The following is a 24,451-nucleotide window of genomic DNA, read 5'->3' as shown; positions in this document are numbered from 1 at the left end:
CGCAGACACACACACACACACACACACACACACGCACACAGACACCCACAAAGCGCCCCAGATGCCCGCAGACAGCAGGGTGAAGAAGAAGGGTGAAAAGGAAGGAAAGAAATCGGGCATTAAGTAGAAACTTTCCGCTACCGCTCGCGCCTTAGTTCAACCTGAGTGTGTTCAAACATCTCTCACCTTGGTTCAAAGTGATGGCCAAAGTTATGATCCACAGGGCTGGCATGGTTCAGCCGAGCGCATTCAGATTCCTCCCCTCGGCTCTGCTTCCCCGAAAAGACACCATCAATTCCTCCCGAGCGGGTGAATTTAACAGGAATCCTATTAGAGTCATGAGAGTGAAAGAAGCGAAATTTAGAGGAAAAAAAATCCGTTGTCTCTTTTCCTCTCTCCGTCTTTCCTCTCTTCGACTCGTTTCCCTGTTTTTCCCGTGCGTAAAATAAACCTGTCTCCACTTTTTTTTCTTTTTTTTTTTTAGTCTGCTGTGTCTCTTGGTTTCTCAGTCTGCGTCTCTTTTCCTCTCTGCGCTCTAGATTCCCATTTAAACAGGACTGAATTCCTCTCTCCCTCTTTTCTCTCTCTCTTTCTCTCCCCCCCCCCCCTCTCCTCTCATACAATCAGTACTAAAACCCCCCCACCTCTCCTCCTCCTCCTCCTCCCCCTCCCACCTCCTCCCCGCTCCAAATCTCCGTTTTGGACTCCACAGAGAGGAGGAGGAAGAGGAGGGCGCTCCAGCGGCCGCAGAGAGAACTGCGCTGTAAACATAAACCCTCAAAAACTCTCAACTGAGGGCTCTTTAAACACAGAATATTATCCACAAGTTTGTGTTTGCAAATCTTTTTACAATATTTAAATAAAAGTCGAAATATACACAACTGACTAAAATAACTGCGTATATAGATTCTGACCCAAAGACCCTAACAAGCTGTTTTCTCAATCCAAAATTAAAAGTGTTTTGGTTATTTTACGTGACAGATTTCTGTGTTTTTCTCATTAGGTTTAAGTGGACATGGCAAAGTGTGCCCATGCCCCAATCTCAAGATTTCTTTTTTTTAAACATTTGACTCAAAATACGACAACAGTTATGGGATCTGTTTGCTTTGCCAGTTCACCGTCTGTCCGTCTAGTAAACCACACCTAAATTTCACACCCACAGAGCTGAACTAAAACTTTCCACTGTAGTTGATTTGCCAAATCATAAATACTCAGTGTTTTAGAGGAATACTGAAAGTCTGAAACTAAGCTTTCAGGGCCTTTAAGCATCCAAATGACAAACCTGGACCTGTTTTCAATGATAGTATTACCTACTACTTTGATACTTTTGGATCATCAAGCTTTACTCTCATTATAAAAACTTTTTTTTTTTAAATGAAATATTTGCCTGTGACCGACTGCAGTAAGATTCATTGTGACATTTTGTTAGTTTTGATCTGCTGTATGTTACCATATATATTCCTATTCAGTTACAGTATTAGACTGCTAGAGTATCAACAGTGACTTTGTGATATCTTTGTTATATTTACTTTAAATTCTGTTCCTGTAACATAGGAGGTGTGTCACACTGTATGAATTATTGATAACTGCAAAGTGACCTTATCCAAGTGTATTACTTTTAAGTACATATTGCTATAACGCTGCTATTTCCATCATTCTTCAGTGGGAACTTACATTGTGTTTATGGCATCCATTGGTGGTGTTTAAAGTTACTTCTTTTTAGGGAAGATTGGGGTCAGATATATCATTTTCCAAATAAACAGTTAGCAAATACAGCAGTATGGTACATTTGGTGAAATTTAAGTCAACTTGGCATTGTTCACTTTTGTTGGCACTTACATGAATGTGTTTTGTTCAGTTTTATGTAGACCTCACTGTTCTGGTGAAAACTGATTGGAATAAGTGGGTATTTAGAAGCACCCTCAGCAAAAAGAGCTCCTTTATCCTAAAACAGCTGGACAGACTTATGAATATACAGCATCCATACTGTGTAATTAAGTAGTGGTGTGTGTTGTACAATGTAGAACTGATTACTAACCTTCATACCTGCGTCAACGTCTGGCAGCAATACTGGGGGAGAGGCAGTGAAAGGATAAGAGGAGTAAAAGCACTTAAAACACAAGAAAGAAAGAAAGAAAGAAAGAGAGATTTTTTGTCTGAGAAATAAAAATTATTTGATCATCTTTTTTAATAGTGTTGAGTTAAAGGCTATACTGCTAATATGGAAATTAATTACATTGAATTCATAAAGAAGGTCAGTCAGTGGTTTTCCCAAACAACCAAACAACCATTTTTGTTTTTATACCAGGGACTTTGAATTACTGCATTGGACTGCCCTCTGTTGGACACTCACTTTAACTGCACAGTAAAAAAAAGGGGGTCTTTTAGAGCCTGTTAAGTCAGTCACACCATCAGTGACTGTTGGATTTGTGAGCTATTTAATTATATTCATTATTAATTAAAATGATAATGAAAGCTAACCAAGCAATGACCGATTAAGGAGTTCTTACAAAAATTACACGGTAAAAGAAAGTCCATAAATTCAAAATACATTTAAAAACGGTCCTTATTGAGTAACCTGCCAAAATCTTCTTATTTTACTAAATAACTGATTTAATTTATTAGAGTTGTAAATACTAAACTTTGGGAGATATCGATGATGTGTATATTTCATACAGCAACGAGAAAATAATCCACCCTGGCAGAAAACAGATCCCTATCAGGAAGGAACAACAAGAAGACAGGTGAAATTAACCCAAATGCATGTTTATTGAAGTCAACAACTTAACTGGTATTTCAACCGAAAAGAAAAAGGAAAAGAAAGAAAAAAACGAATAAAACAAATACTGTATGAACATAATAGCCAACGGAGGCAAACCCACCACAGCATGCGGTTGGGTCATGCCTTGATGACATCATCAGCCATAATACAAATTAACATACATGACAGCACTATTCTCATGTGATATGGATATTTATTCAAAAGGAAGACTTGCCATCCAAAATAAGAACTCTGAAAACAAAGATGCTGTTTTAGTCTTTGAAATAATAATGTTTTTGTGAATGCAACACATGTAAGAGTGTCTCCGGAGTCTGTTTGGGTCAATTAGTACACACCTCACACTCATACACAAACACACATACACACACATATGTACAAATACACCATAGTCACAGACATCATGCCTGCCGTGCATATCCCGATATGTGTGTGGATGTGTATGTACCCAAAGTGTGTGTGCAAAGTGTGTATGGGTGCGCTTGTAAGAGTATCCAGCAAAGGCAACACTATATACATGAAATTATACAAAAATTAGTTGTTGAAACAATAAAATACACAAAAACAAAAATTTCTAACCTTCAAGTTTTGGAAAATCTAATTTTTTTTTTAAAAAAAGAAAATGATTATCAATTGAAGTGAAAGTAATAAATTTAAGATTATGCACACCTTTTACGAAACATAATTTAAAAATTTGTTTATACTACAAAAACAAAAGAGATGACTGGCAGCTAGTGTGCGACTGCCTCTAGAGGAGTTGGTGAGAGTCAAGTGGTGGGGCAGGACAGCTCAGCCTGACTGAAGAGGGCAAAGAAACGCTGCTGTTTGCTGGCATCTGGTGACAGCTAGTCCCTACTGCACTGATGCTATGAAACATGAATTAGACTGTACCCCTGCGTCGTTTTATTGGAGCAGCGGTTGGGAAAAAGCAGTATGAGTCCTACATCATCAGTTTTCTCAGTGTTATTCTGAGGATGGTGGTGTTGAGGGGGGGGTACAGGCGGGTTTAAGTGGGACACGGCCCATGTTTGCAGATCAGAGAACAGCAGGGAGGTCAGTCTGGCGGACCGCCGCTCTCGTCTCAGGAGAGAAGCTTGTCAGGACTTCTCAACTCTAACACTATCTACATTTCCAACCGTTTCTCATGCAAGCTACATGCTAGCACATTAACTAAGACGAAGGACAGGACGATAAATTACAGGCAAATACAGGTCCATTAGTTTTTAAAAGACACTACACTTTGTTGGGAATGAGACAGGTATTCCTCTCATCATTCGCAGAGTGGAATTAGACTAGGGTTAAATACAAATCAAAGGTTACTTTTTCAAAGTGGACAATAAGCTCTGTGAGACGAAGCCCATCCTCTGGTCTGCAGACATGTCGACTGTGAAAAACTCAAGAGAGTTGCAGAGCAAACATGAGGTGTTCTGAATTCTTTGTTTAAAGGATGTCCAAACAGTCTCTGAAAGAATTCAAACACTGTTTAGGCCAAGTTTACTACAGCATCAATGTAGCCACCCCAAATTCCAACTGAGAGCTCTAGGAAGAAAAAAAAAAAACTACAACAGCTGACCCTGCTTCAGGTCACATTACCCTTTGTGGTGTAGCTAGCTTATAGACACACTAGCCGGGCCACTTGCTTTCAAAGCAGCTAGCTAGGTAGCAGTTAACGACAATGCGGGGAAAGGTACGAAAAGCACGATCCCTGAACGTTCCCAAAAAGGGTGTACAAAAACTATCACAGACATAACTGTCTACGGGTAGACTGACAACAGCGAATGGATTCCTCCTCAAAACACTCCCCAAAAAAGTGCTGCAGAGAGCCATCAGCGCACGCCAGCCAACTCAGAGGCGCTACTTCTACTGTACGTTTACATGGACTCCTGAATGAGAGAGAGTGGGAGACCAGCAAGGAGAATCGGACATCGATCAGAGATGGAGGGGGGGGGAGATGAGGGGGGAAGGAGAGATGAGGAGAGGAGAGACCGGGTGAAGGTGGATCAGGACGCAGACGGGATGATTGATTAAAGAATGAAAAGAAATGGACGAGTGGAGCAGAGGGAGGAAAAAAAAAGGGGACATTTAACTTCCTAAATGACTTTCCTCAGTGTTAGCACAGCCCAGACTCCGGCTCGGCAGCCTGCCCACCAAGCCAAACCTTGGCATGTGTACAGTCTGGAGCCCAGAGCCTCTTAGTTAGATTGCAATCAATTTCCACACCCGGGCCAAGTGGAGCTTGCCAGTGCCAAAGCGAACTCCCAACCTTAATAAAACACCGTTCATTTATAGGAACCTTTTGCTAAGCTGACGAATGATTCCTGCTTACAATAACACACACACACACACACACACAGAAAAAGAAACAATAACATAAAGGATTTTTTTGCCAGGAAGTTTGTCATAATGCATGTAGGCAGTCCTGTTTGGCCCCATAGTGGAAAGAAAGCAAGTATTTTCATTTCCCAGAAGCAGCGACCGTGCCAGCTTCTTAGTGGAAGTCATGATATCACTACTCAATGAATATAGCGCCAGGTGGCCTCGCCAAGACAAGATGTCTGCTGCAGGGAGAAAAATGGTGTCATGGAGACGAGCAGTACGATCAGCAGGGCCGAGTGGAAGGAAGACCGAAGCGGTCCACATGCGCCGGGCAGTGATACTCCAGGAAAGCTCCAACAAACACTTTGACACCTTTCGAAGCAGCGTTCGACCGAGGTTTTGCTACAGTTAAGTGTTTGGGAGCAGAGGGCCGCCAAAGCAGGGAGAGAAATGGCGGCACTGAATGTGGCGCACAAAAAAAAAAAAAATCTAAACCTTAAAACTCAAAAACAAAGCACAGGTCAGAAATTAGATTTATGGACTCCTGGACTGACAAAGCAACAGACACTGTAAACTGTTAACACTGACAGCAACACACTGAGACGCTGAGGAGAGAAAATCTCTCTTTAGTCCCAAAAAACCAAAAGGAATAAAAGTAAAAAGAAACGAAAAGAAGGAAAACATTCCTCATACAAATATTTGCAGTTAAGGTTAGTTTTCATCGCAACGCCATCGTTGCTATTTTTATATTTTTTTCCCCAGATATTGATAGTTTTGACTCTGCATTTCCACGCATGTAATAAAAACAGGCAGGCTTTTTTTTAGAGTATATAAGTTACTGTAATGCAGTAACAGACTGTATGAGATACAGAGAGAGGGAGATGTAGGGAGAAAGAGAAGAGGGATAGAAGAGGGATAGAGAGAGAGAGAAGAGGACAGAGAGAGAGAGTGTATTTACAGCACACCAAACATTTTCTGTCAAGTAAAAAGAATGCTATATAATTCTATATATATATATTTATATATGTATACTGGAGCCCCTCAGCTTGGTAGCGCAAGGCGGGAATGCTATTTTTGCATGAGTGTTGCATGTTGTGTGGTGCTGCCTTGTGGGAAATTCAACGGCTCGTACCAGGATTTGTGAGGACGCAGGAAGAGGTTTGATGGCATAAAAAGATTAAACTGTGAGAGAGGGAGATTATGTTTGTCAGTCATAATTTGCTTTGGATGGATTTCTCTGCCGCTAGGATGTTTATAGAGGGATACTGCCTTGTTAGATGGAGAGAATGAGGACAGAAAAGGTGAAAAGACAGAGCTGGTTTGGTTTAAATGTTGATGAGACAGGTTGGCGTGGTGTGAGAAGTGAAATACCAGCTCGGGATACCAGAGTGTGAGTTACAATTTTGCTTTTTCGAGGCGCTGACAGTTAGAAATTGGATACGACGCTTGTGTAAAAATGTGTTAATGTGTCATTCAGAGATTATGCAGACGTTTTAGTAGGAGGCTCGTGTTAATGTTATTCGGAGCGTCTACGAGCAATCAAGTCTGTGTGAGAAGAGTTTTCCCCAAAACTGACTCCTGTAAGTATGTTTGTGTTTGTGTGTTGGAGTGCGTAACTTCAGTTCGTCCGTACGTCAGTGCAAAATCTCACTTCCCTGTATCGATACAAAGAGGGTAGTACCAGTTGAAGCTCAACTAATTGCTTTATCCTGCCCGCAGTTCTTCCCCCCGTCCCCTCCCATCATCCCTCCAACTGAGTGAAGAACTGAAGCGTTGTGAAAACGAATGGAGGTTTTTTTTCTCTTCACTCCTCGCCTCTACTCCGCGTCCTCCATCTTTTCCTCCTCCTCCACCACTCCGTCCTCTATCTAAATGAAGTACTCCTTCTTGTCCTCTGCTCCAGAGTGGCCTCCCTCTGCGTTGATGATGGCCGTGTCGGCGTCGGGGGCGTCGTCCGAGCCCTTGGCCTCGTGGGTCAAATATGTTCCTGTGGAAAGAGAGAGAGAGAGAGAGAGAGAGAGAGAGAGAGTCACAGATAGAAGGGGAGAGAAAGAAATGGGGGAGGAGAATTAAGATTGCTGAGGCAGTAAAAGTCAAACGCTGGAACTGTAAAATGACAAAAGGCCAGCAGGACAAAGGCTCTTATAAACAGTAGAGTGGCAAGATGTTCCAATATGACGTCTAAATCATCACTCCACATGCTTTTGGTAACTTTTACTCCCTTTTTTTTTTTGCTTTTAATGTGTGCGAAGTACTATGTAGTAAAGTTTTCATACTGGGAGACACAAAGTCCGGAGAGCGGCTGATAAAAAAGTGTTTATCTGGAGGCCATATGGGATTATTTCTTTGGAGACTTTTCATGTGGAGGGCTTTTGTTGGTAGTGATGGGTCAGAACAGAGGGAAAAGGTCAGTTCAGGTCAGTTTTTTTTTACCTGACATTTCCAAGTGAACATTAGTTTGGTCTGAAGGTCCTAAGACATCAAGATGTCTAAGTTAAAAACTAGGCTAAATTTAGTTGAAAAGTGTTACCATTGATTTATGCGCATTTCAGTGACTACATTTAAATACTTCGGACTTGCTTCCCAGTAAATTATATAGTGTAATATAATAATTTAAAAAAACCTGTTGAAACAGAGGCTGTATGTAACCTGGACATCTAAAAAAAAATCCAATATCCAAGATGTCTAAACATCTTTTGACCCCAATAGTAAAACCCTTTCCCATCCTGTGTGAATCTTACTTTTAAAGTCCATTCTTGACTGTGGCCATAGCAGTTTGACAAAATAATCTTAGCTCAAGGTCCCCTTAGAAATTTGATCTGGAGCTTTCAGCCACATTTATCACCCAAAAGACTTAAATTAGTTGTCATGGAGCTGACTGGTCATCCTGTGACCAGTTACCTCCATCGAGCTTCAGTCATGTGATAACAGATGGCAGTGTACAAATGTGGGGCCATGCTTCATGTGGACTGAATGAACAGAAACAGAATACATCCACTGCCTGTGGACAAAAACTGGTGACAGCATCGACTGGGGGAGGGGGCTCAAAGCCATCGGCCAAAAGTTATGAAATGGCAGGAGAAAGATCAGGGAGGACATCCACATCTGATGGGACAGACCATCGAGTTACGGTCTTCGTCATATACGATCACCTGTTAGGACGTGACCAAATTTACATACGTCAGCTCTGAAGAAGACTGTGAGATGTCGCTGAAAGGGCTGAAAAAAAGCTAACAAGTGGAACTTGACTTGAGGTTTCTCTCTATTATACAGTGAGTTCACATATTGCCACATATTGCTTTTACGCTTCATTTGTGGGATTTATGTGCATTCACTCTCACATAGTGGAGTGAAATGACAAGCAATGACCAGGTTTTCATATACTACAGTCCTTGTAATTGCTTTCTCCTCTGCTGGCCTGCAGACTCACACACAGGCTTCACACTATCACCCCCACATCCCCGACTTCTCTGCACAGGTGCCTTAACTACCCGGAGGGAGTGGCTAATGCAGTGACACGGACACGATCCCTCACAGACCTGGCATCTGTGAACACTGGCCACCAACCAATTGTGTTAAATATTCTGAATCAGCTGGAGGCACTGGGGCTGGGGATTGAATCTGGCGCACTGTGGTGGTGGCAGAGGGCAAATGTTTATCAACTGCACCACCTGGGAGCTGAAACATGTCTTTACACACTTTAAGTTTCACTGGTCTCCTGCTGGAACTGAGACATCTGAATTTTCTTTGTTCTAATATGGTTCATATGCTAAAAAGGTGTTTTTGAGAGACCTGAAATATAATGAAAACATACACTATTTTGTTGTCTCCCACTCACAGATCACAGGAGCAACAGACTAACTAAAGTAACATCGTTGCCAGGTAGCAATTACACTTCTACCACATCCCTTTTAATCCCGTATTTGACCATGTAATTGAAAATATGACGCTGAAACAGTGCTGATGTCAGGAAATCTAATCGCACAGGAAGTCGTGCGAACCAAAATATATTCAAAAGCAATGAATAAACATTCCCTTATTGTCATTCATTCATTTTCTTATTCTGCTTTGAGAGTAAAATAAGAGCAGTTTATGCTTAGAATCCATATTGAGGTATGAGTGCATTTCTGTGTGTCCCTGCATTTGTATGCATATGCATGTTTGTACGTGTGAGATCCTGTCTTGGTACGCATGTATCCATATTTATGTAAGTGTATCGCAGTGTATACTCATGCATGCATGCATGAGTGTGTCCATGTGTCTCCACGTGTCTGTACAGGTAAGTGTGTGTGTGTGTGTGTGTGTGTGTTTGTGCGTGTGAGCAGCTGACCTTTGTGTCTGATGAGGTATCTGCCGAGGACGATGAGGAGGCAGAGCAGGATGAAGACGATAACAGCCACCACCCCTCCGATCACGGCATGGTCCACCCCCGAAGAAGTCGACATGGCTGTGGGGTCTGAAGAAGAGGGTGGGGTGGTGGGATGGAGAGGTGAGGTGTAAGGAGGAATGGAAATAAAGTAGCATATATTAGAATATGGGAGTCATAATGAAAGAGAGGGAAGGAGAGAATGGGTGACAAAGAGAGAATGAGAGCGGAGACGGAGGGGAGGCAGGTGAAGATTGGTGGAAAAGGGAAAACGGGTGATGAAAGGCATCAGAAAGAGAGAGAATAATAGGGAGAGAAGGCAGAAAGAAAAGAAAGAAGAACAGGGGAGGGGAAAAGACCTGTCAATATATAATATCCAGGCACACTGGCAAAACTTCAGAAGACAAAGATGAGGATATGAAAAAAGCCAGGCGAAAGAAAAGGGGCCATCGTGTCACCCTCCAAAAATTGCTTAAGACTACAACCCAATAGATTGTGCAGTTTACCAACCAAGACCCAATCACTTGTGGGAGCACACACTGATGTCAGGTGAAATCCTTGCCCCTTCAGCTGTCGTGACTTTCATCTTTTTACTTTCGCTGAAGGATTTTATGCCTTTACCTTTGTGTCTTTGTACTCACAGAGATCTACTTGTAAACTCTGTATAGTTTGTATACTAAAAGTATGGTTTCATTATGGAAAACAAACACTTCTATTTCACTTGGAGAATATTTAGATAAAGTTTACGATTCATGCTGAAAACAAAACCTCTGTCCTTCTTCTCTTTAAAGCTGCCCCTTTTTCGAGATGCAAGTTTTTCACCCAACAGCAGAGATTTGATATTTTTTTCCTCCCGGTTCGCCTCGCCACTTTAGCGGCTTGCCCCCCTCAGAGAAGAGAGCAATCTACATGGAAATAATTTGAGACATCATTTAATTCGCCTGACTTTTCAGATCGGATCAAACGCAGGGTGTCAATTTGGAAGTCACTCAGATAAGCACAACTCAAAAGCAGCACTTCTCGTATCGGAAAGCATAAAAAGATTAAAAAACAGATAACGGAGAAATAAAAAGGAGAGGGGGTTTGAAAGAGAGACTCGCTTGCACTAAATTTGGAATAATTGAGGGATCAAGTCATCTTGGGGGGTTCAACCAGTCAGAGGAAGAAACAGCGAGCATATACACCCAATCGGAGAATAGGAACGAGAGATAGAGACACAGCAACAGCCACTGACAACCAGAGATGTCGACAAAACTGAAACTGAAGAGGGAAAGGAACACAGCACTACCAGCTGGGACATCAAATGATGGGTTCAACAGCCAATTTTGGAGGAAAAAAGTCACATTTTAACCAGTTAGAGAAGTGAAGGGGCATGACAACAGCCAACCGGAGGCCAGTCGCAGACAGAGAACAGGGAGAGGATGAAGAGAGGGGTGGTGGGGAGGGGAGACTCTTAGCACCAGTCAGAATGACACACACAGAAAGCCGAACACACACTCTGGCTGGCCGGCGTGGAGGTGAGAGGGGCATGCTGACGAGGCGAGACTGAGAATGAGCCCATAAATCCTGCTGTCAGCATCAAAGGAAAGCAGACAAGACCCAAGAACACCTCGAAGCCTGACCCCCCTCCCCCCTCACACACACACACACACACGCACAGACATAGAGAAACACACACAGAGGAAGTGGAACACTGTGTAAATGACTTGTACCACTTAAGGGGTCATGCTTCATGTGTGTGTGTGTGTGTGTGTGTGTGTGTGTGTGAGCTAGATGTGAGTGCCCGGTGTGAATGGTTCTGGTGTGAGTGCGGGTTGCATGTGTGAAAATGTGCGTGCGAGCTTGCGCTTTGAGCCTGTCCGTGCATGTACGGGCAACAACAAAGCATTACGTGGGCAGGAGTATGAAATATTCATCCCTCCGCTCTGAAGTTCAAAGTGTCCCCAGACTAGGTTTTTTTCCAGAGTGAGCGACAGACAAAAACAGACAGAACTACAGACAGTCAGACCTACAGACAGACAGACAGACAGACAGACAGACCAAAAGTTAGAACAACAGAGTCAGAACAACAGGCGACTGGTGGAAAAGTTATACCTGCAATGCTGTCTGCGGCATCTTCTCAAGTGGATGAGTAGATGGATGTTAGATTGATGGATGATTGGATGGATGGAGGAATGTAGAGGAGTGTGTGTCAGGAGTTTAGGGTTAGGGATTATTAACAGGAGGAAAGAGGGAAAAAAAGAAAGAAAAACATCAAACAGCTATGACACGGCCATTTTTTTCCTTCATTGCGTGTTTCTTTCTGTTAGCTTTGAGTGTGTGTTTGTGCTTGCGCATGTGTGTGTGTGTGTGTGTGTGCACTTGTAAAACAAGCTCCTAGCGTCTTTGACTGCTCCACAATGCAAGCACAGTTTGTGTGTTGAGGAAAAAATAGCAAAGTACTAACTTGAATGATGTTTGTTTTTCCACTCCATTACTAAGCTTCTCACATCTCTTTTGTTTGTGCAAGTGTTTGTGCAAGAGTGTAACTCAGATGGTTTTACCTGTGAAAGTGTAAACTCCATTCAGCCGGACGGAAACTGAGGGAGTAAGGGAGGAGGCTGGGGGGGAGTAGGAGGGAGTAGCGGTGGAGGGAGCGCCGGGGGGAGGAGTCGGGGACGAATCGGGCGCGAATGGCAGGTCGGGGAAGAGGGCGTTGGAGAGGGTGGTGGTGGAGACGTCAGCCACGGAGGGGGTGGGGGTGGGGGAGGGGGTTGAGTCGGTGGAGGCGAGGTCAGGAGGGGAGGAGGAGGAGGAGGAGGAGGAGGAGGATGTGGGATCAGAGCCAGACAGGCCATCAGGAGGAGAGGAGGAAGGAGGGGAAGATGGAGAGGAGGAAGGAGGGGAAGATGGAGAGGTTGGAGAGCCAGGGGTGGTGTGCTGGAGGTCTGGGTCCATGGGATCTTGGGGGATGGTGGAGGTGGGGAGGTGCAGGTGGAGGTGGAAGATGAGGTGTAGGAGGAGTGGAACATGAGCAAGCAAAGCGCAAAAATGGCCACGGATCGAACGAATGGGACACATGGAAGCGAAGGGAGAGAAGCACCAGAACGAGCGAAAGCGGTTGGATGGTGAGCAGTGGCGGTGGTGGTTATGGTAGCGCGGTTGGATGAGAAATAAAAAACAAAACAAAAAACAAAAACAGGAGGAAAGAAACGAAAGAAAATCAGAAGAGAAAAAAGATGGAAGTACAAGCAAAAGCCACAACAAATGACAGATAAAAAAAAAAACTTGATGAAGAAACATAAAAGAAGAAGACATCCCAGCTCTTTGTCTACATCTTCTTCTTCCCCTTCTCTTCCCCACCACACATCCCTCTTTCTGACTCTTTTCCTTTATTCGTTTCACTTTGTCTGGTTACCTTGCACCAGGAGTGTGTACTCCCCCTGGCTGTTTCCGATGCTGTTGTCAGCATGGCAGAGGTAGACGCCATTATCTGATTTGTTGAGCATCTCGAAGCGCAAGAAAGCACCGTCGGCTTTGGCCAGTGGGGGGAGCTCTCCATCCTTCTTCTCCCACAAGTAAGAGCCCGGCCTGAGAGAGAGACAGACAGACAGACAGACAGACAGGCAGAATGAGAGGCCTGAGTGGAACTGTACATGTTCTGCACATTTTGCCAAAAAAGTGGAGTTGCTAAAAGTAAAAAATCAAAAGGGGGCAAAGTGATGAGAGGAGAACGGAGCCGTGACAAGTGCTGCGGGAGAAAGAAAAAAAAAAATGATCAAGGGTGAAGTGGAGATAGAAAGGGAAAGAGACAAAATGGTTGGAGGAGAGGTGAGGCTGGAGGGAATGAAGGTGGAGAAAGAAAAGATAAAAGCAGGAGGGGAGAGCAAGTGAGAACAAATAACAGAAAGAGATGAATGTTGCAGTACAGTTACAGAGGGGGGACTGAGGGAGAGGGAAGGGGTGAATGGCAGAACGAGAGGGAGAGAGAGAGTGAGAGTGAGAGTTGCTGCAGCAGACGGGAAAAATGAAAATGGGAATGATGATGAAAATGATGGAGAGAAGGAGGGGGGTTTGGAGGAGTGCCGCGGCTTGAAGAAGAGAAGAGATTAAAAGAGATGGAGGGAGAATAAGACAACAGAACAAAGATCAGCATTTCAAATCAGCCTGCGTTAAAAAATCCATTCTGCATAACAGATTGTGTATGAGAGAGATAGTGAGACGGGTCGTGATAAAAGAATCAATTATGTAAATGTACAAGTCCTTAAGCGTTGTACAGTAATTACAATGACGGGGTGTCTGAATCGGGGACAGACCTGAATGGGTCAGTCTGATTAATCTCTCTTCAAAATGTGAAAAAAAAAACCTCAGTGACACCTAAAGGTGCATTCTGTAAATTCATAATGGAGGCCAGGTGACTATTTGTGTTTGTAAAGAACAATGCACCTCTTGGACCCAGCTTCTTGGTTGAATGGTTGAATGTTTCTGAGAGGCAGAACCTACAACAGCTCTGCCTGTTGTTGCTGCTGGGAAAAATTCTCAAACTGACTGAAAGATAATGAGAAACATTGTCTGCTCCCTTGACACCTGCTGCTGAGCAAACACTTGGGAAACTGTGGACTCACTAGGAAGCTCAGAGTTTTTTTTTTTGAGGAATATAAATCCTAACAATGATAAAAAAAAAAAAAAAAAAAAAAAAAGTTCCAGTTCTCAGTGTTCAAATAAAAAAACAAACAAACATTCGACCATAAAGCATTTTTGACTTCATCATCTGGTTACCTGCAATAAAGTGTAATCAGCTGCCGTATTACACTGCCTCCAAATGCTAGATAATATGCAATTAGCTGAACAATTAACCTCACATTTACAGGCTGTAACTCGTGTAGTGTTATTACGCATAATGCTCAAAAGTCAATCTCTGTTATATAGCGGGTGTTTTAAGTGCAGAAAGCTGGCTGGTTAGACCATGCTGATAATTCCCATAATGCATGTCTAAAATCTGTGTTTTATTCTTGGCTATGAGCTCTGCTTAAGTGGAAACTTTTCAATTAGCACGCATGCATTAGTAAACACTCCGCAAAAGCCACGATACGCTTGAAGACAATCTTTATTGCAATTATGGGCACTTTGGTTGCCGCATGCTTCTTCCTCTCGCACCTATAATCTTTATCATGGTAAAGAACGAGCCAATGGGTGTTTTTGCTAAATTATTAACATAAGATTTGCTAAGTTGTATTAATGTTTAACATCTTTGCAATTCAATGCTTATTTCTACCAGACGAATCAGTATTTTCACATTTAGAGACTATTAAGGGATAAGTCTGATGTTTTTTTCTTTTTAAATTGTTCTTATTTTCAACAAATGCCTGAGATGACTATCGATCTATTAGTCCAACTCTCATTTCTCTCTGACTTTCCTTCCTGTCTGTGGCACTCAGTCCCAAGGCCACTGATTCATACAGAAGATAGACATATTTAATGCTGCTCTAATTACTGTTTTATTCAACCAATGAATGAAATGACTCTCTTCCTCTTGGCTGTACTGTCTTTTTCAGCTCTTCTCACTTCTTTGTTTCAGTTCTACAGCCCTCAACTCAGCCGTTTTGATTCTCTCACCTCTAATCAGCATAGTTTCAACAGACATCAGGCAGCTGTTTTTTATTTTTTTTGCAAGGAGCTCCCTTCCCCTGCCATCCAACAGCAGACAGACAAAGTGAGCGGCTAGCTGGGAAAGAAAGTGGAGCATTTAGCTGCTAAAAAGAGAGGAGCCCAATGGAGCTAAAATGAGAGCGAATGTCGGTCTTAGACAGACACGACTCAGAATGAATAAAAATGTTGCTCCACGTCTGCTAGATATGCAATTAGGTCCTCAACTCGTTCGCCATTCGCCTTTATAAGGTCCCTAAGACCAAAAAATCACTTATTGTTGGATTAAAGACGGGTCACAAGTGTTAGTTTGGATTGGTAATTTGCTAAAACCGCTTGGTTCAAGCAGAGGTAAGTAAATAGTGCAGTTGAGGACTATTTTGAGCTGCGAATGAATACACATTTGGTGAACTAGTGAGTAGCAGGACAGCATATGTAGATCTGACTCAAAGTAAACCAGATAACCCATCGTAACAAGGAACAGGTCACGGAGTGCAACGATGTCGCTCACTGATGAAGTTTTAGTCATTTTTGGACAACACAAGCAGAATAAACTAAATCAGGCTTTGGCCACATGGACAATACTTATAAGAAAGATTATGTCAGTGTTTGTTTTGGTCTCTTAATGAGATTTCTTAACAAAAAGAGAAATATACTGTGTATTATGGTCTGCCACGTCCTTTAGCAGGTCACAGATTACTATAATCCTTTTACATGTCACCTGCCATGTGACCCCAACCAGGGCCATGACCCCGCACACATTAAGGAAGCTTGCACGCAGGTCAAAGTTACGCAAGGCTTTTTAGCTGTAAATGTGTTAAGTGAACAGTCTTGGGGAGTTACAGTTGGTTAAAAGGCTTCAAGTTCAGAAATGTGATGCAATAACAATCACTCCCAGGCCGCGCTGATCGAATAGATGGGAAATATAACAGAATGCGGAGCACGAATTCCTTTCTCTTCTATTAGAAAGCTCTTGCTGCCGGGCGTCAAGGAAACACAGTTTAGAATTTGATACAGTAAGTTATTCTTTTGAACCTGACTGGATGAGACCACGGAGAGAAAAGTGTGTATCATGGAACGGAGTGCGACGTTCATTCAGTTTGATTGGGGAGGGCAGCCTGAGAGCAGAAGAGGAATCTGAGTGGCTGGGTGTGTCAGAGGAAAGGTGTCGGCGCAGTGATTGGGTTTTGACTGACAGCTGCAGGGGCAGCCTATATCTGATTTGATTGGACGACAAACTCATCCACAAGCAGCGGTGCACATAACTGAACACGCTCCCCCTCTCTTGCACATACATACACACTGGCTTCCTCTTGTTTGCTCTACCGCTCTCTGTCTCAGTCATTTGCTGCTTGTCACCGAATCTTTCTGTCTCCTCTCCGCCCACGCTTTTCTCCGCTTCCCTCTACCTCTCCTTCTCCTGTCGGTTTGTTTTCCTTCCCTCTCTGCCTCCCTTTGTCATTTTTTGCCTCGATCTCCCAGTTTCTCTCTTCTCTTCCTCTATGGCCTTGTTTTTTTTAAAAAAATTTTTTTTACGTACAGTCTCTCAGCAAAGGCTTTTATCTAAAACCTCCCTGTGTACATTGAGTTAAGTACATTTTACGATGGGCAACCCCACTGGGAGCTAAACCCTGAACCCTTCCACTGACAGCGCCATTTTAAACTACACAGAACCATTTATTACCATAGAACAAGGTAATTTCCTACATAGAACATGCACCACCTAACGGATGCTTTCATCCACAGCGTCTAATTGTATCACAAATAAATAGATTTCTAGCATAGGTGGTCTCTGTGGGAATTGAACCCAGGATTCTCGCGCACCTTGCTTTTCTTGTGTCTATAATTTATTGACTCCCTTGCTGCCTGTAAAAGCACGTGCAAGTGATGACAGACACCTCCCCCTACCCCACCCCCTATCTGTTCCACCTGCCACTCAAACTAAACGGCTAGTCTTACTCCAGCCGCTCCTGTGACGAGCTGACAGGGGGAGAGAGGAGGAGGAGGAGGAGGAGAAGAAGTGAGGGGAGTTTAGGGGAGTTTAGGGGGAAAAGGTGTGAGGAGAGATAGAGAAGAGTTATAGCAAAGGACGGGGTGAGGAGGAGGACGAGGAGGAGCTGTGACAAGACAGAGCGGAGCGAACGAGCCATGAGTGACACGGCGGCGGAGAGATACCCGATGATGGAGAGAGTCAGGGAGGAGGAGGAGGAGGGGAGGAGAGTGGATCGATAGGGCTGGTTGGCTGGAGGTTCATCTATAATGCAGAAAGGCCAGAGGAAAGAGTGTATTTGTGTGGGCAGGATTTAAGACGGGGGCTGCAGTTTGTTTGTGTGTGTGTAGGTGTGCGCGTGTGTGTCTGTGTCTGCGAGTATCAGTTTAATCATGTGCACACTGTATCAGTGAACACAGGAGAGCTTGTACAGCAAGTGTTTTCACCAACCGCGGCCATGTGTGTGCTTATGTAGTGTCACAACTAAACAAGTGACAACTTGCACGTGAAGGTGTCAGAAATTGAACATTGTACGGTGTGATTGCTTTACAGGTGTGTTTCTTTGTGTGTGTGCAGATTGTCAGTGCTGCTACTTGCGATGTGTCTGTGAGTGTGTGTATTTGTTTTTAGGCTTTTGGTGGTTTGTGATTGTGTGCCTGCAGTGTAATTTGACACCTTTTCAGAGGCTCACTATGGGTGTGTTTGCATGTGTGTCTGCTTATTTATATGCTGCCCTAAAATGCCTCTAAAATCAATTCAGACTCTCTACATGACCAGGTTGAAAGCTTTGGTTGGAACAAGGACAGCAGCACTCAGCCTGTTCTGTTTATCAAACTCGTGTCTTCCATCACTCCATGGTGTAATTAGAGAAAACGAAAAGAAAGTTCTTATGTTAGAGAAAGGACCGCCTTGACATGAATGATTATCTAACGGGTTGTGTACTCAGATTTACTACACTTAAGAATAATATTGAAAACCTCATGGAGGTGAGAGATTACGTTAGTGCTGGATGAGAGGAGAGGATTAAAAAGGCTACAAGCTACATACACATTAAATGAACTGTCCACCCGATGGCTGCAGCAGTCATATGTCAAGATACTCTAAACTATTTATGTTTTCATGACCATATGGGCCTGTGAATAAGCAAAGGTGGAGGTAGTGCGACATTACAGCATCTGACAAATTGTCTGACTTTGACACCAAACAGAAGATCTCCCAGCAACAGTCAACACCACGACCACTATCTTCCCACAACCACAACCAAGCAGTTAGGTTAGTTAGTTACCTAAACTTGACCAGATCTTGACCACAGAGGTGATGTATGAGGAAAAAATTGTAACATGCGACACTTTGGGACACTTTTTGTAGTTAAAGTATCCCAATTTGTTGGTCCATCTGTAGTGAACAGACAGTAAACCAATTACTGAATCTCTTTTGAGAATTGCATTTGCAAGGTTTACTTATGTGCTGATAGAATTGTATTGTATAAAGGATGCTGTTTGGAAGTCTGTAGGTGTGTGTGATGTGTGTAAGGGTGCGTCTGTTGTGTGGACTGTGTTCAAAGCAGTGAAAGTGTGTGTGTATACATGCAAACACGCAGACATGCTGTTAGTGAGATGTCTGTGCGTGTCTTACTCTGGGTTGCCGTTGCCCAAACACTGAAGATGAAACTTCTCCCCCTCTCTAGGCAGATCGCTCTCAGGCAGGATCTGAACATTAGGGGAATCTGTAAGTGGAAGACAAACACACACACACACACACACACACACACACACACACACAGAATATGGTTACATAACACAGGACTCTTAACCGCACAGACACGGACACAGCCCGGATAGTCTCATTCATCCCCGTCTCCATCTACTCCCATCTGCATCCTGTAGGCGTCACCATCTCTCTGCCTCCCACAATGACATAACCCCTTACACAGCAACATCACTTTTCCTCAGTGATGCAGTACCAATGTCTCACCCACAGGGTGGCAGCACTGACACAGACTCAGACGAGGCTCCATTAGTTTCATTTTAGATGATAACCTGCTCCTCTTATCCACAGTGACTCAACTCTGGGAAACTGCACCAGCAGGGCAAGGTTATATTTCTGTGTGGTCATTATTGCAGGTAGTTAATATGAAATGATTGGAGCAGAGATCAAACTGCATGGGGAAATGGGGAAAATATGCCTAAACTGCCTAATAAAAAAGAACAGCAAGAAATGGAAAATGGAAAAAAAAAAAAACCCCACAGCAATATGGTGTTTTAGTTTGCATTTCCCCTTCATACCTCCTCTTCCCACAGCATCCTCTGTATCCTCCTCCCCCTTTTTGTCCCCACTCCACCCCCTTCCCCTGTTGACTCACACAGCACCCGCAGAGGCTGCTCGCTCCTCTTGTCCCCCGGGGCGAGAGAGGGATGGTCGACAGCGCAGGTGATGAGGGCGTTGTCGTCACTGCGGCTCACCTCCAGGGTGAGCTCACTGCTCACGTTGTATGTGGGATCATCTGGAACGGGCTCCACCACGTCTGGACGTCCTGAGGGACGAAAAGGGGAAAAGGACAGTTGAAAAGAAGGCATCAGCATCGGCATCTTAACCAGGGAATAGTACGGCACCATAACAACAGAGATACAAAAATACACATCACACATACACCGAGGCGTTGAAAAATTCTCTTACTGTAATTAGGATGTGGTGGTTTCATGTCGTAGAACTGTACAGAAGTACAATGACCCCCATTTGTTCCCATTAAATGAAAAATGCTTTCCCTGTGCAGTTACCTTGTGCCCCTGGGTGTTTTGTTCTGCTATCTATCACTATATGCCACATATACTGTATGTCTAACAATGCATTTCCACACATTTCTCAAGCAATATCACACCTTTCCTCTTCCTAAAAGAATCATTTTTTCTGCTGACTCATTCTGTGATGTATATAAATGTTTTATCAAATAAAATGTGATAATATAAAACCTGCAGCTCTTTGTCTTCAAGGCAATGGATACTAGCAGCAGTAACATGGGTCTGATGTGTGTATTCCTCTCAGTTTACCAAAGATTGTTTTAGTGTTGAAACAATTAGTCAGTCAGTGGACCAACAGAAAATTAATCAACGTTTTTGTAATTGATCAAGCTGAACTGCCAAACATGCTTCCAAATGTTAGGATTTCCTGCATTTCTCTGTTTTAATCGTCCATTCACTCGTTTTTGTACTGTCGGTCAGAAAGAAACATTTTTTTCCTCTATTTTCAGACACTTTTTGGCTAAACTATCAATCTGTTAATCAAAAAGCTAATCCTCAGATGAATCAATGAATAAAATAGCTGTCAGATGCAGCCTTACATTTGTTCCACTTTCCAAAGTTTGTTTAAAATGTGATTAAATTGACTTAAATTAATCATTTCTACGAGGGTATCAACAACTCCACTCTGTGTCAGTCTTACATCCTGCCACAGCGTCCTTAGAAAATTCGAATCTCAAAGCTACTTCATGGCATCGTCAAAGCTGCAAAAGTCAATGTTGCATGTTGGCAGCTCCCAATGGCAACTTCTGTCCCTTTCAGTAGCCAGAAACCCTGTAATGCAACATCAGTAACTGCACAGAGCACACTCATGTTTACTAACCAGGCCAGTCTGTGATGTCTCATGCTGAAGGACACGAACGGGCAGAGAGCGGCTAAAGATTTGATGCTGCTTAGTCCGGCTTGCTCACTTGCTGTTGCTTAGGAGACAGCTTGCATTTCGTATGATGTAATACCGCACTGACAATGGAGACGCAACTGTACCCGAGAACAGAGCTTTGGCAAATAATGATAACCTACAGAATCTTAACTGCAATCTGGTGCAGCCATTCTGTTTGTAGGGTTTCAATTTTAAGTAGTAATATGCACAGATTATCGTTTATACACTGTGGTTTCCCTTTCTTTTCTTTATTTTACATTTCTGCCACAGCTGTAGCAGAATAAAAGAAGAAAAAAGAAAAAGAATGGGTAAGTGTAAGTAGGTCTGAGCAGCAGCACTTGAGTAAGGCAAAGTAAGAAAGCATAAACACAGTGGAGACTGTCATCCGGAGATCGCACTCTAATGTAAGAAAAAATATCAAACTGGTGGTCAGACCGTGAAAGTGGTTGGTGAATCTTGGAAAGTGGACCGGAACCATATCACTTTCTCCTGCATGGACTGACACACACACACACACATGCACACACAAGTATAAGCACATGTAGGTCAAGCTCATGAATAACATATACACAGAGGAGACAGATAGTGGCAGGGGAGCAGATTGGAAAACACACAATTTTTCCTCTGTCTCACTCTGTCTGTCTCTCTCAAACACACAGATAATATAGACCCCCTCCTCCTCCTGCACACCTTCCTCCCCTCCCCTCCCCTCCCCTCCCCTCCCACTCCAGAGAACTCTTCAAATACCGCTGAATCTAATGACATCTCTCTTTTTATTACCATAACCAGTCCTCTGACCCGCAGAGAAAATTAGTTTACTTTCCAGGTGCATTTCAATAATCCTACGCCACTCAGAGGAGTCTTTCCGTCACTGTCTGTCACTCTCACTATTCTCTCACTCTCTCTGCTCACACAAATACAGACTGTATATAGCCTTTATTAAAGACCGTGGATCTCCAAAAGCAGACCTGGGAATGAAGATGGTGTTTGTTTACGGACTGACTGTATTTTTGAAATCATATAATTGAGTTTTAATAAGTTTTTCAGGCCCAAAGGGTCATGGAAGTGACTCAACACATTCATTAAGGAAAAAAAATAAGATACAGTCAGTTTAAGTGGTTTTTCCCAAGACAGCAGTGATGCACATTTGCTCATAATTCACATTTCCTCAGTTGATTATTAGATAATCAGGGTAAAATTGCATGTCAGCTTCTGCAAGCAGAGCAACAAGCACATAAAACTGGAAAACAGCAACAGGCGACACTGGATCACATACAAACTAGGCAGTTCTAGCTCTTAAAGGGTAAGTTCACCCAAATTACATAAAAAAAACATATCTTTGATTTTTGTCCAAGGTTTGATATATTCATCTTTGATTGATTCAGGGAATAATTCTAATAAGTTAGGAAGTAGTTCTGATGAAAACTGTTCCCTGTGTTCAAAACACATTATTTTATGATTATCCAGAGAAGCAGAGATGGCTGGTGTTAGATTAGATAGAATATGTGATTTGGGTTTACTGACTTTTTAACTGTACTTAAAGCAATCACTTTTATACTAATAATGGTTTACAAGCGTATTTGAAAGGGATCATTTCTAATGACAGAGCAACTGAGAATCATCACCTGACTCTACAGTTCCCTGTAGCTCCATGGAGCTCATTGTTTTGGTTTTCAGGCTTGCAGTCTTACTGTTTTGTTTCACTCTCACTGCTCTCAAAGCGCTTATTTACAGCTACAACAGGCTGCTGTTTTCAGCTCTGATAAACTCACTGTAAGCTACAAGCCCAACACCAAATATCAGGCAGACAAAGTTAATGACCAGCTGGTACAATATAGATGTTTCCCTCAAGAGGTGGTAGAGACCAAATCAGAGCAGAAAGGGAGGGAATACTGGACTCCAGTTCTTCACAAACAGGCCTCCAAATCAATGATAACGCTGCTGCGTATCTGCTGGACATGCTAAGAAGATAAAGGCGAGACGATGAGGTGATTTGTCAATGTTGGTTGCAAATGTTCCCAACTGGCCAAAATAGTTGCACAGCAGACCGTGCCACAGAAAATATGATGTAGAGCTGATGATGCAGAGGTAGAAATAAAGTTGTGAAAAATGATGGATCAGTGTTAAATATGAAGTGGATAAATTAAAACCCAAGCATATGCACTGGAAAGCATAGGTGTAAGTTTCTATATGTGTCTTTTAGAGAGCTCACGTCTGGTAAAAAAACAGGAGAAGGCCTTCACATCTCTACTCCTGCTTCTACACATTCACGGATGTCAATCACCATCACATATGTTCAATTTATAATGTCAATTAATGATATCATTGCCTTATCGCATGATTCATCACTATCCATAAAAATACCAAATCACTGCAAAAAGGTACGTGTCATGTCATCAAAGTTATGCTTTTTATGACTAATAAATCATTAAAAATAAATATCAATATTCAATTAGTGGAAGTGTGCAGCATTCGATCTCTTTAATATTTAAGCTTGACTGTATTTCACCACCTGCTAAAAATTTAATTGGATGCCCGTACTTTTTTATTAAAAGTCCTATTCCTCGAATAAGAAGGTGGGCAATTGGCACATCCTTGAGACTAACTTCCCCCAAGGTGGTGATGCGATGCAGATGAGCTGCTGGTGCTGCTGATGCTTCAATCCTCGAGCGTACAGTCTGCCATAAAATAATCATACTAGGAAAATCAAACAACTCGATGCAGCAATGTCCAATGCTGTTAAATGCAATGTTAAATGTCCAGCATGTTTGGGCATTTAAGGTTGGAAAGGAGTGTTTGTGACCAAAGGTTCTGGATTAGAGCTGAAACAATTATTCAATTAATTGATTAGTGGAAGGCAGCAAAATCATTAAGTGTAAAAAATGAGAGGTAAAATGGTGTTTTTGCAACGAAGACATGAATCTGCCAGTGGAAGGAGATTGCCTCTACAGATTTAATTGTGTGACGTGACAAAAAAAAACAAAGCGATTTAGACTACTTCAATTCATAAACAGTCACCTGAGCCAAATAACATTTTTATTCATTGTTTTATGAGCTTTTTGTTCACACCATATTATTGACAAGAAGTTCTTTGATCAATTTATCATTTTTAGGACATTTATCGAGTAAAAATCTTTAGCTGGGCTTCAAAAGTTCGTTTTTGCAGCTCTTCCCTGTTCCATATTTTATATCTCTATGGGTTTTAAACTGCTGTTCTGGCAAAACTGTAATTTAAAGTTGTCACTTGGGCTCATGTACTTTTTGATAGGTGTTTTTCACTATATTCTGATATTTCACGGACAAAACCCTTGATCAAAAATTACAAAAAAGCGAATGAGTGATTACTTTTAAACAATTTTGCCAACTGAATGAGGCCCTTAATCTCCAGTCATACCAGTGAAGCTCCTCAGTCGCCAAAAGTAGAGGACTCAGGTTCGACTTGGCGTGACTGAGGTGTGAAAACGTGTGACTGTGGCTTAACACCACCGTGCATGCTCAGCAAAAGCCCCGCTTCCCTGGATAAGGGAAAGGTTTTAAAATAATCAAAACAGTCATCACTTCTGAGCTTAAGTCGGATTACGGCCGGTGAAAGCGCTCAAGTCTGATTTGAGCGTTCATATGAGGTCATCTAATTTGGAAGGAGGTTTAATTAGTCCTGTTACTGGATTACTGGGTTAACATAGCTGCTGGGACGTAGTTC

The 24,451-nt window shown here is 42.7% G+C and overlaps 2 protein-coding genes across 3 annotated transcripts in view; both read right to left on the bottom strand.

Annotated features, from left to right (window-relative positions):
- kirrel1b (kirre like nephrin family adhesion molecule 1b) overlaps positions 1 to 536 on the bottom strand; it is a 62,536-nt gene extending 62,000 nt beyond the window's left edge. For both annotated transcript variants that reach the window (XM_070845111.1, XM_070845112.1), the window contains exon 1: positions 187 to 536. In XM_070845111.1, coding sequence (XP_070701212.1) covers positions 187 to 232 — 46 coding nt within the window. In that variant the 5' untranslated portion in view covers positions 233 to 536. The remainder of the gene's footprint in view (positions 1 to 186) is intronic.
- Positions 537 to 6,038: 5,502 nt separating this feature from the next.
- The window catches only part of cadm3 (cell adhesion molecule 3), a 77,680-nt gene continuing 59,267 nt past the window's right edge, over positions 6,039 to 24,451 (bottom strand). The window contains exons 6-10 of the mRNA XM_070845159.1: positions 19,439 to 19,609; positions 18,712 to 18,802; positions 12,859 to 13,031; positions 9,426 to 9,551; positions 6,039 to 7,082 (exon numbers count right to left, since the gene is read on the bottom strand). Of these exons, the coding sequence (XP_070701260.1) occupies positions 6,964 to 7,082; positions 9,426 to 9,551; positions 12,859 to 13,031; positions 18,712 to 18,802; positions 19,439 to 19,609 (680 nt within the window). The 3' untranslated portion in view covers positions 6,039 to 6,963. The remainder of the gene's footprint in view (positions 7,083 to 9,425; positions 9,552 to 12,858; positions 13,032 to 18,711; positions 18,803 to 19,438; positions 19,610 to 24,451) is intronic.

Source organism: Pempheris klunzingeri, chromosome 15, assembly GCF_042242105.1.
Source record: "Pempheris klunzingeri isolate RE-2024b chromosome 15, fPemKlu1.hap1, whole genome shotgun sequence".
Lineage (NCBI taxonomy): Eukaryota > Metazoa > Chordata > Actinopteri > Acropomatiformes > Pempheridae > Pempheris > Pempheris klunzingeri.
Note: the sequence above shows the minus strand (reverse complement) of the source record. Positions and strands in the feature narration are given on the sequence as shown.